The sequence below is a fragment of the Rhipicephalus microplus genome, chromosome 1 (genome assembly GCF_043290135.1).
Source record: "Rhipicephalus microplus isolate Deutch F79 chromosome 1, USDA_Rmic, whole genome shotgun sequence".
NCBI classification, from domain to species: Eukaryota; Metazoa; Arthropoda; class Arachnida; order Ixodida; family Ixodidae; genus Rhipicephalus; species Rhipicephalus microplus.
In genome coordinates this window covers 15,770,065-15,782,746 of record NC_134700.1, presented here as the reverse complement: position 1 = coordinate 15,782,746, position 12,682 = coordinate 15,770,065, and the positions used below count along the sequence as shown (strand labels likewise).

The following is a 12,682-nucleotide window of genomic DNA, read 5'->3' as shown; positions in this document are numbered from 1 at the left end:
TTCTCTCCTTTGAATCCCTCCTGTCTCGTCCGAGGCCACCATGTGGGATCAGTTCCTTTCGATGCTCCACCATTAAAGCAAAAAAAACAAACCTTTCTTTTGTCCGACGTGTGTCTCCACTTTTACGTCGTCACACTTTGCTACCCTCATCCCGCAGAAAATTCACCACAGAAGCAACCAGTCGTTAAGTCAAGAAACAGCTGAGATATACCGCCGCAGATCCAACATGCTTGTTCTCACAGCCAGTCGCCTGTCCCGAGTTTGTATGAGGAAATATGTCACCACTTGTCCAAAATTACTGTCAAGCACGCCACTACTTTCTGTCGAGAGAGGCGTCCCGACTGGGACAACTTGATTGTCAGTCGGGGTCTCCGTGAAAATGCTTTCACCGCACAGGCGCTTCACCAGCATAAACAGTGGTGAACAAAATGTTGCAGAGTTCGAAGACAAAGGCGAGTGCACGGGCCAGTCGCTTAATGGCCCGTCTCAGCAGAAGCTTTTGATAGTGTTTCCTTTTTGTCAGGCACTGGCTATCGACCAGCCATCATTAGCCAGCCGCGAGCATATATAATGCCTCACTCCTACACCTGGAAAGTGTAACGCCAAGAAGGGTCACACACGCCCACTGATCCGGTTTATTTTAACATAAAAGTTTTTTACATCGGGGTCCACACGTCGGATGTACAACACCTCCGCTTACGTACTTCCGTCATGGACGTGACGGCCTAAAATGTGAAATAATAAATCGCGAAGAAAGAACCCAGAAGACAATAATCTGCAAAACGGACTCGAACCAGCAACTAGAAACTCGAACCAATAACATGGCGCTAACGACTACGTCACAGAGCATAAGTTGTGTGCGACGCTAACGCCGAGCCATTTCTATACACCATACACCGTTTGGCAGTCCTCAGAGCTTCCTAACTTTAGCGCATTTTCCTTAACAGTGGTGGGACGGCGTGACAGGCTCAAGTGTGGCATGCTCGCAAGGTCGTCGCCTCCACAAAGCACCACCTCCACTGAGCGTGGTCTTTCCTGCGCGCGCTCTTATCTGACTCAAACTTCGCCAGAGGGCAAAGGTCACTTCACACGTAGCGACGGCCGCCTTTAGGAAAGGAGTGTGCTGCTAACACACGACGCTACAACAATTGTGACAGTTGTTCGCGCTTGTCCTGTGTATACATATGCGCTCATTTCGTGCGTCTTGCTATTAAAGACGATAGTCTTTCTTGGGGACCTTCCACGCAAAATCTTTGGCCTGTCTTTCTGTCTGTCGGTACATTTGTCTGTTTGTCGACCGTTACCGCGAACCGGGTACACTTAACAGCTTCAAACGGTACCCCGAACGGCCAACCCCACTCTCTAAACATTTACACCCATAAGGGCGTATATGTTTTGTCCCATGGGCAACACCCTTTTAGGGTGTCTATGAACACCCCTAAACAATAAGGTGTTTAAAAACACCCTGAAACCGTAGGGTGTAAAGAAACGTCACACCCTACTTTAACGGGTGTTTATGAACACCCCTAAACTATGGGTGTTGGATGAAGCTACACCCATGCGAGTGGGGTGTACACTGAAAAACCCCTTGAAACGATGGCAGTTATATGGATAAGCATACTTGATCAAATGAAGCGCAATTAACGGGACAACAAAAGACACATGAGGTGACGCTTAGTCTTGTGTGTTGAGAAGAGCCGTTCATAGCACTTCATTCCATCAAATATGCATCACCAACTGGCCCAAGCCTCAATCGTTCTCAGGGAGAAGCATATATGAACCTTCTCTGCGGCTGACAGGAAAGAATGAAGTTACTGGTGTCACCCGCTGCAGTTATACCTGCATGCATGCATCTGATAAAAAGGGGTGCCATGGTCTTGAATGAGCTGCACGAGACCAGTGTATATATGTGTAGGTAGACTGGACCGAAAACCACAAAGTAGGACGCGGAAGGCACTTACACACACATACGCACACATCACACGACAGTAGTGCAAGCAGTAACCTGTAGCGTAAGGTTCAACCGACCATAACGCCGAAGCAAAAAACAATTAAGCCCACATGTTCACATCTGCCTTTATTAAAGAAAACTGCAAGTCTGACAAACAGGACTCTGATGGTATTCTGCAAAATTTTGAAACATCTCAATTGACCAAGTTCTTTCTCTCTATACTAGAAATTCATTGTTTTCAGTACAAGAAATCCCCACAACTTTCAAAAACATTTGCGCTAGTCGGGCAAACGACTGAGAGGTATGGCGTTGATTGACACCTATACAATAAAAAAACATGTTAAAAGAATAAGTGAGTTTCTGGAGTCAGATTTACAACCTATTATATCTCGCAGTACAAATTTTGACATTAAAAAATGAGAACATTCGACAAGGTAGTGTAATTAAGGTTGTATTAATGTAATGTCATTCGTATACTTCTAACAGCAAAACCACTCGTCACTGCTGTTTGCACAATCATCTTCAGTTGCTGAGCTGACTAATGCCTTCAAGAGAAGTGGGACGAGGCTGTTCTTTCTGTACAGGAAATTCAATCCAGGAAACCTAAAATAAATACACAAAGAACTATGACCGAAATTTTATAAAGAGTGAAACATATAGTATGCACCCTGCATAACTGACTGCTTTCTTATGTGTGTGTATAAATTGAGTGCATAGCAAGCATATTCAGTGGCATCGGGCTCCACTGCAGTGAGAAATGCTAGAAAAGGTATGCTGAGCAATAAACTCCATAAAAAGCGCGCTGTGGCAGAATCGTTGCACCTTTCATACCGTAGATATGAACCTTACTTTACCCTTTCAGCTTGCTCGCGCAGGCAAATAAAAAGTGCAGCTCCAAGTAGATATTGTTTAATTATCTGTATGCATCGACCTATCTAAGTGAATGTCAAGTTCTATGCTTAAGTATGCATCAACACAGCTGCATGTCTATTTCTGCAGATCTACCATATGGTACTCATTTGATTAGTTTATTAAAAGGAATACAGTACAACGCGCCACAACATATACATATTTTATCTGTATTGCACAAAAGCACAATACCACTGAGCATAAATGACGGTATGCGCATTGAGAAGGTGTTCAGTGCAGGTAACTTGTAAAATTAAGTACTGAACAGTTACGTATTAAAATGCGAATGATATTAGTGTTCTTGAACTGGCTCACATTGTCACGATTATATAATGGAAGAATTGGCTATTGGGTCATTCCACGTCAGACGTCCCAGCCATTTTGGCGACAATCTCAAATGTATTCGAAAACAATCACGCTGATTGCACTGCATTAAAAAAGGTAACTGCTAGAATATTTCGCAGACAAATAATTTTGGGTCGCGTGGCTGCCTCCTGAACTTCCCGGAAACTCGTCTGGATGTTTGTGAAAAAATTATTTCATAAGTACCTCTTTTTCTTTCATGCCAAATTTGGTCTACAAGTTAAGTGAAGGGCTTGCGTAAAGTGTTTGAAGCTCAGTAATATTATTACCATTTTTCGACCACATACGCCTCAAATAATTTAGCCGAAATGCGTTATATCTGCATTTGCTATATCAATACTGCACTTTGAATTAATATCTGAGGAGTGAATACTTAATCCACATAAGGTTTATTTTGAGGAAAACATATTTTAAACCTCTCAAGCTGTCAAATATAACGAGAAAAATTCGCAAATTTCACAAAATAGTTGTTTTGTCTATAATGAGACGCAACTTGCATTATCTGGTGGTTGAATAAAATATACTTTGTACCTAAATCGAAAGCAGATAAACAGTTCTTTTCATGTGCCAAATTTTCTCATAGCAATTTATATTCTGAGAAAAAGATCACGGCATATCCACGGAGTGAATGATAATGAGTGGGGCGTAGCGTTCGTCCGTCCGCACACACAAACGAATAGACAGACAGTCTGACGAAAGTATGGACAGACCGAAAGACGGATGGACTCACGTACAGATCGACACACGGAAGCCCGGACGGATGGATGCACAGACGAACGGACGAAAGCAGAAATGTACGGACGAATGATTCACCCCACGAATCATCATTTTGTCCGTGTATATGCTGTGAAAACCACTAACGCTATCGATTGTGCAACTCATAAAGTGGCTACATAATACTAGTACGACTACAGAGGAGGGAACGACCCACGACCTCGAGAGCTTTGCCCCTAAATGATTTTTGAAGTTCCAAGTTACCCATTTGCCATTTGGTCATACGGCAGCCGACGCCTCGAAGTTTCCTATTGCCGTTGATGGGAAAATTCAAAAAATATTTATTCCTTGAAATAGAAACTGTAGTGATGAAACTTGTTGCATACAAAGAACTGTTTATTTGCTTTCAATTTAGGTAAAGGGTGATTTTTAATTGGACCACCACATGGTGCAAATTGCATCTCAATACGGACAAAAATGACAATTCTGTGAAATGAGTGATCTTTTCTCGAAGAGGTTAACAACTTAAGATCGTCGTCGCACTTAACGTCGGTTAAGTGCGACGGTATTGTAATGATTTTTAAAGAATGTTTTAAACCGCTTTTATTGACTCATGAGATGCCAGTTGACAACAGCTTACGCTTTTGAGATTTGAATTTAATTCTTTCACCTGACCATGTGTGCTGGCTAAGTGAACCTAGAACTGGAAAACCTCTTTTACCCTATGACTCTTCCCATTCCAAGTTAGTTAAGCGAAGCATCACAAATCTTTGTCTCATCAATCCTTTTAGGAAATCATGTCATGCAGCACAGCTTTGCAGCTCAAGCTGAAAGGCTTTTGAGTGCTGGGTACCCAGCTATCCTACTGGCATCTATAGCTGAAAAGATATTAAAACAGATAAAGAAAGGCTGCAACTCCGAGGCTCAGCCGGAATCTAACGACCGAAAAAGACCTGTAGTTTTACCCTACGTGCATGACATTTCCCACCGGCTAAAAATAGATAGGGGAGAAATGCAGCGTCAAAGTGGTGTTTTCAGCGCCGGATAAGTTACAGCGGCTTTGCAAAGCAGTCAATCCTCTCAAATCACGTACCACTGGTTGCTCAACCAAGCACAAAACTCGGTTTGTGTCGTGTGTAGCGGGGGTTGTTTACGCGATTCCACTCTCATGTGGTAAGTGGTATTTCGGCCAAACGGGGCGCTGCCTTAATGAAAGGCTAAAAGAACACCATTATAATGTTCACAAAACAATCCAGGGCTACATTGGAATTCACTGCCGCAATTGTGGATGTTCCCCCATGTTTGATCAATGTGAAGTGATTAAAAAGCACCCGTCACAATTAACTCGAGAAATTATAGAAGCGCATTGTATAGCAAGAGCCGGCATCACGTGTATTAGCGCCCTTTCTTTGGTTTTATCTGAACATGAAGTGGCCTTCCTTAATCAGGATAACCGCCTATGAATCTGTGATATGTGACGGTGCGATGTTGTGTGTAATCTTGTCGTTGCGTTAGGGTGGTTTTGTATGCTTGCGCCGGTCTACATATTTGATGCAGTTTGACAATAAAGCTCGGTTGGAAGTTAGCGCTCTGTCCTCTTGTGTCGGTCTTCTTCCCCGTAATGCGCTATACCAGTTCAAGCACTGGCACGGTACCAACCACTGGCACGCGTACGCTCGCGTATGCGCGGCAAAAGCGTCAAATGCGCCTCTCGGCGTCGGAGGGGCATACGCGAGGAGGCGCAAGGGATCAAGCCGGGCTTGATATTTTTACACGCGTACGCTACGTCACCACGCGTACAGCGGCGCCAACCACGAGTGTTGAAGATTGGGCTAGTTGGTTCGTCGTACTTGAACTGGCACTCTGCTCGGCCGTTTCTTCTTCCCCGTAACATAGAGAAAGGAAAAGACAAGAGAGGACACTCCGCAAAACCTGGCCTCAGGAAGTGCGTCACGACTACGTAACAAACTAGTGCTCTCACCAAACGTCAGAGGGCGCAAGCGCAAAAAAAAAACAGTTATAATCAATGCAACAGAATTGTTTTCACAAATTAATGATTACACGCCCAAATCTGGTATGTTCTTTGTACATAAAAACAATTTATTCAACACACCTTACGCGATTATTATTCTTCAGCCATACTGTCATAAACACCATCCACCCAGCGACAAGCCCGCGCATGACTGACAGCGGGAAGCAAAATTTATCTGACCCTGCACTGACGGCTTCTCCAGAGTACGAACACTTGTTATTTCCCTGGCGCAGTGAACTGACTAATTCAAGGATGATGGAAGTTGTCATCACGAAATTTCGCTGCCGCGTTACCTCCCTCAATTTTTACTTGCATAGATCAGGAATATTAAATTCCCCTATGTGCATTTACTGTAATCAAGAGGAAACGATCAGTCATTTTTTATTACATTGTCGCCGTTTCGATTTATTCAGGCAAAGTATACTAGCACCACCTCTTCAAAGACTGGGCTTGCAACTATCACAACCTGATCTTCTTTCATTTGGAGCCTCTACACTGGGTTTCAGCCACAGGGATGTTTTATTCGCCGTTCAAGAATACATCACTGCGACTAAACGATTTTCTTGCTAAATTGCTGTCTCACTATTTTTCTTTTTTTTTTTCTGCAAACTTGATATCGGTATTTCAAATTAAAATTAAGTTAGAAAAAAAAAATTGTAGGAATGACGCAATGCTGAAAGTTTAGGGCAAATTCACCTTATAATCGGCCAATCCCCTTCTTTGGGTACGAGCCATGTGCACAGGAAAACAACAACAACAACAACAAGCTTTCGTCGCTTTCGTCAACGTCGGCTGCGTCGGCGTTTTCGTGCGTGAGATAACAGGTGAGGCACGTTTTCAAGCGAAGCTTGTTGAATGACATGTTGTTGGGCTTGTTGGGTCATTTTTTCAGAAAACGGTTACACCTGCGCGAATAAGACACCATGCAACAATCATAGAAAGATGCACACACACACATTGCGCTTCGTGTGTGCGAGTTTGTTTCTTACGTGGCGTCTCATTCACGCAGTTGTAACCTTGTTCTGAAGCTTGTAAGGACGGGGAGGTTCGCTAAAAAGAAAGTTTGCGTCTCTATGTGGCGGCTAGACAGGAGCATTGTGCAACGTATGCAGTATAGCAAAGGCGGCACGGCGTCAAGCCGAGGCGACGCGTGCTGCGTCTGCCACGGTTGCGAGCGTCTGTGCGCTGAGCATAGCTGGGCAGCTAGGTCATAGGCTCGGTGGCTCGGTGCAAAATATTGAGAAGAATTCGCTGGGCCTCCCATGCTTCACGACGCGTTTCCCGAAGGCTCGGAACACGAATAATTCTTGGTGTGCCAGAGGCAAATCTGGACTAGCCAAGTGGCCATCATCGTTTCTTCGCTAGCCTTGTGTTACTAGTGCAAGCTGCTCACAAATTTTTTTGACGTTTCCAATATAATTTTACCGCACAAATTTCAACTACGATTTTTTTCCCAATGTACTGCTGATGCTGCGTACGTACGAAGGTGTTCTAAAGTTCCCAGGCCGCGATACCATTGCATTACAAGGGATAGCGGCCTGGAAACTTCTGAAGATCTTTGTACGTGGTCTTGACGTATATCTTTGTAAGTCAGAGTTTTATGGGTCAGAGATGTATCACTGGTTTTGTATTGTGCATCGATTAGCTAATCATTCAAAGGGGTTTGTTGGTACACTTATGACGTGCACATATCTTTTTCGTAATTTGACAGTGAACATCCACTTACTAACATTTTCAGACCGCGCTGATGCCATGCCGTCCGGCGGTCCAAGCTACGGCAGCTACTGCTGTGTATCGTGGTGCTTCAACAATGGCAGAACCCACAAGAAGCCTGGGACGAGTTTCTTCCGCATACCACGGGACGGCAGGTGTGTTAAAGCTTTTGTATGGTTTGCATGTCTTTAGGCTTACTGTTCGTACTTGCTCAGTGAGGGTAACAATAAAAAATCACTGTTCAAGCACTTCCCCTTTCAGCTGATAGTTCATTGCCAATGCAGGATGAAAGCATGGATGCAGTATGCTGGAAACGATGATCTCCTGAGTAAGCCGGCCAGCCTATTGTACGCAACGTACAGGGTTTGTAGCGACCATTTGACTGCTCAAAGATTCATGGACCCTGGGCACACAAGGCTTACAAGAATGGCTGTTCTCAGTGTGTAACCAGCTGCACCACGTAAGTGATTGACTGAAACTCAAATATGTGCAATAGCAGCCACTTGTATTGAATCAGTGGCGAAAGTTAACCGCAAAGATCTTTGTAGCCGATAGAGAAACTTCACTATAGAAATAACACTTGCAAAGTCTTAAATTTTGTGAATTGTGGGCTATTACCTTCCTAACAGCAGCTTTACATTTCTGTCGTTTTTTGATGCTCTTGACCTGCGCAACTTGTTTTGAAATACTTTAAAGGGCTATTTCACGTTATCTTTAAGCCTGAGTGCACATGCACATATACCTTTCATCGGTGAAAGCTGGCGCTGTTGATAATTTCAAAAATCACAAATTACTTGTTTCCTAGTTGGTGCCTTCTCTTTTCTTCCACGTTCGACCAATTTATGCGTTTGAAAGAGCTGTTTAAGTTCCCCATGCTACAAGCTTTGTAACTTGTACCAACTGCACATATATGCACGTTCTCTGAGCGTCGCTTCAAATAGTGACTGTGACATGACTGCAGAAGCTGCACTGCAAGGTGCGGATGAGCTTCAGTTTGTGTTATTTTAAGCCTCTTACTGACACATTGTCGTAATTTCATTTCTTCAGGACCTGCGGTAGAAGCTTCAAAAAGTGGCTCCCACACATTGAGGTGCCCCGATGAGCAGGGTGCGTTCAGTGTCGCGATTTCTTTTTTTTTTTACCCAAATTGACTGTTGACCAAACCTCTGCAGGTGGCAACTCCCTTGTAGCTGGTGAAAGAATTTCTGCTGACTTCGTCTTGCCGGAAAAAACCTTAACCAGTCATTCAGCTGTCACAAAAGGAACTTGTGAGACCGGTAAGTTGTATGTTCACTTCAACACCAGAGTGGATTGATATAGAGACTTCCGCAGGCCGCTTGCAAGATTGTTCCGACAGCACTGTCCCAGGCACTGAACAAGCTTCACAAGACCCTCCAGAAGACGTCTCCGCCAACAGCTCCACGCCTGAGTGCCCTAGAGAAAATGGCGACTATGCTTTTATTGCAGCTGTTTTTGATGTGCTATTTTATGTTTAGGACATTCTGAGGAAACTATCCTCAAAAGGACACTACGTGTGCACTTACAAAATGTAAGGGTGGGCTCTCAGTGATTTTCATTTTTTTTGTGCATTGTCAGCATTGTGAATGGTTTGTTTTTAAGTAGTGGAATCGAAAACTTTGCACCACAGAAAGTTGTGCACCTTGGGTCTAAAAGAGCGAGGAAAGTGCTCGTATGGGATTAGTTGTTCTTCGCTTTTACATCCATTTTTTTGTTTATTGCAGTGCGTTCCTGTGTGCCAGTGACAATGTCTCCATCAATGAAGTACAAGCAAACCATTAAACATCTGCAAGCCAAAGTAGCAGCACAGCGGACCCACCAGTATTTCACAATGCTCAAAGCATACCACGTCCCCAGCAAACTTTTTGGGAATCTCACTGTGCCATCAGAAGCAGCTTTTGCATACGTACAACAACTTGAATCTCACTTTCTTGCCATGATTAAGGCCACTGCACATCACCTGAAAGTGTGCGTTGTTTTGTATCACCATCTGTCAAGTGTTGGCGATTTTCATTTCTGCTCTGCTGGGTGTCGCGCGAAGTTTCTGAAAATGTTTTGCAGGGTTCGTTTATGTTGGCATGTGCGTTTTATGAACCGAAACTTAGATAGGGTTAGGTTCCAGTCTTCAATCTCAGGCATACAGCTTGACACGTTCAAAGGTTAGCAATTAGCGGCGGGTTTACACTAAAGTATTCGAGTTGAGCTGAATCCTGCAATAGCTTTGTTATGTTATTACTTCGTTACAGCAGACTTCATTATGGTCTTATATGCTGACATTCAGTTCAACTGGACTAACCACTCCTTCGTTGAATACATTGTTTTGGTTACCCGCTATGAGGAGTAGGGACACTGTGTATTCGCTCGAAGTGATTTGCATAACCTTAAAAAAAAATGTTAAGTATCCTGTCTGTATTTTTGTAGCAAATGCGGGCGAACTGTACACTTTACTGTGGGTCGCTTGGTCACTGTGTACGCTTTATCTCTCCAGCTCAAGTAATATATCGATAACAAAACCGCTTGTCGAAATGTCTTTGAGCGGGTAAAGAACACAGTATGAAGTGGGCACAATTCACGTTATCACGCTTTTAGTATTTTAGCTTCTCATCAACCTCCTCATCTCGGCCATCAAAATTTTCAAAAGAATACCCAAACTTGTAGCGTTTGATGGGGCTGCGGATGCTGCCATTTTATTTTTATATAGCTTGTGAGTGATAACGTACGATGTAGAGCCTTTGTGAAAAATAATGAGCCAAAGTGGTTTTCTTCTGCTATTTATTAGCCCTGTAATACCGCTCTCGTAGCACCAATTAAGGTCCACAATTCTAGATAAGTGATTACTACAATCTATTTTAGCTCGCAAGCGTCACAGCAACACCCAGACGCAAATCACTTGGGATCTGAAGTTTTTGATGAAGGTGATGCATAAGAAGAGCCACAAGACCTGCCAGTGTTGTAGCATAAAGTTTGTCTTTCACGTAGTGAGCAAGCTGCAAAGCCCTACCTTTCTGAGGACAAGCAGGCATCAAGTCTGCTTTTTTTTAAATTTTGGGATAGCTGTTCTTAAGCACAGCCAGCACACTGCACCTTTGCCTTTCTGCTATATTGTGTCATGTGGTTTCTGTGCGCTCTTTTTTTCATGCATTATTTCGGTTAACCCCTGGCGTGATTCGCGACTTCATTGCTGTGTATATGTCACTTCTTCCTTCTTCATCAGCATTGTGCACTGTGTTTTCGCCATAGATCCTTACTTAGCCACTGGCCCGGTGTGTCAAACGGTCATACTTCACCAGCTTCTCGGCTTCTGCCAACTTTAGCGATGTGTGCGTTGCCTGTGTTCTCTCTGTATTTGTTACAATATTTGTTACAATTTATTTGTAATGCGAGATGAATTTGTTGTCTACCTTTGTCATATTGTGCTTTTTATATTCTCAGACTCTACCTTGCCTTTGAATAAAACATTGTGGATACTCTCTTTGACTGATATATACATTGATCACTTGCTCCAAAAGAAAAACACAAGCGCGATGAATAAAACCGTAGTGAATTATCATTACCTGCATCTGTTTTTATTATAACTTAATCGAAATAAAAACTACGTCACGACCAATTCACACGAACCACTGAACAAAACAAAACAGGGAATCGCTAAATCAAAACGACCTACAAAAACTATCCGTTTGGGCGATGAAAAGTGGTCTGAAATCATAAACTTTCGTCATAGCCAAACGTCGGTTATGCAAAGTAATTCAAAATTTGCACCAGTGAAACCGAAACAGGAAGCGCACGCCACTTGCTCTCACCAACCACCAGGTGTGCTAGGGTCGATTGGGCCGCTGGGGTCTACGGGAGTGTCCACTCTTTACCTTTTTTTATTTCTCTATGCCCGTAATGCGCTATACCAGTTCAAGGGCGCCAACCAACCAAGGGCCGCGTGCCAACCAACCAGAGGCAGCGATGCCTCGAAACGTTATGCCAACGGCTCCTCCAGAAAGATGCCTGAGGAATGGCTCGCGCTCCCAGCGGAGTTGGCCTGCCTTCAGTTTTAAACAAGCTCCACGCGGCAGAGCTCGCGACTGACACTATTATTTGCAGTTCGGGTATTATTTGCAGTTAGTATATGACACTAAAGGTTGCAGTTCGGGCTGTCAAGGTGGATGGACGTGTTTTTTGAGCGCTCCGGATCGACTGCGCAGATAAGTGTTTTTGCATGTTTTGAGCTTGTCTTTATAATTATAAGGCAGCGGTTGAAATCTTCGTAGCACTTATTTTATGGTACGGCTTTTTCGGGGGCCAGTCACCAGGTATTTATTAGTTAGTGCGGGTGTGTGGCTTGAATTTTTTTGTTGTTTTTTTTTTCTTTTACCACCCCGTTGGGGAGGTGCGCGTACATTGAACACGCAAATTTTTGTAGTAGAGCTTCGACTTTATTTTTTTTTTCTCGTAGTGCAGGGCTCGAGTTTAGTAATTATCGAGTATAGAGACAATTGGTGTCAGAAAGGCAAGGTATGACTGTAGAGTGTTCAGGATGTGGAGTGGGTTTGAAAGTGGACCCAGGCGTAGAAGCGGATGGAGAAGAGGCTGACGCGAAGTGTAGGCAATATGAGGTCGAGGAAAAAATGGAGAAAATTATGGTTGCCCATAGTGAACTGCTGATGAGAATCGCCGAGCTCGAGACTGCGCTGGTGACAGAGCAAGAGAAAACGAGGGCAATAGGAGAAAGACTGAAGTCCGCCGAGGAAGCGCTAGCGAAGCTGAACAAAGAAGTGACCTACCGAGAGAACAGTAGGGAACCGGCAACCAGAACAGTGGAGAAGGAAAAGCAAGCAAGTTTGGAAAAAACAGGTTTAGCCGGTTCAACTGTCGCAAGGCCCAGCTTCAGCGAGGTAGTGGTGGGGCAGGGAGGCAACAAAGCAGCCGGCGTCACAGGTGCAAGTAGCCCCCAGGTGCAGAACGCTCAAGCTGAAAAGTCACAGCATGTGATA

General features: G+C 43.9%; 1 protein-coding gene across 1 annotated transcript; it reads left to right on the top strand.

Annotated features, from left to right (window-relative positions):
* The first annotated feature begins 231 nt into the window (after positions 1 to 231).
* On the top strand, positions 232 to 11,253 carry LOC142801081 (uncharacterized). The gene is made up of 3 exons (XM_075887524.1): positions 232 to 6,793; positions 7,708 to 7,837; positions 7,967 to 11,253. The coding sequence occupies exons 1-3, from the start codon at positions 6,703 to 6,705 to the stop codon at positions 8,127 to 8,129; spliced, it is 384 nt and encodes a 127-aa protein (XP_075743639.1). The 5' UTR covers positions 232 to 6,702; the 3' UTR covers positions 8,130 to 11,253.
* The last annotated feature ends 1,429 nt before the right edge of the window (positions 11,254 to 12,682 follow it).

Coding starts and splice junctions, on each gene's coding strand:
- LOC142801081 (XM_075887524.1), top strand. CDS start 6,703: ATGTGCACAGGAAAACAACAACAACAACAACAAGCTTTCGTCGCTTTC. Junction 6,794..7,707: donor TTTCGTGCGTGAGATAACAG/GTGAGGCACGTT, acceptor TAACATTTTCAG/ACCGCGCTGATGCCATGCCG. Junction 7,838..7,966: donor CGCATACCACGGGACGGCAG/GTGTGTTAAAGC, acceptor TTGCCAATGCAG/GATGAAAGCATGGATGCAGT.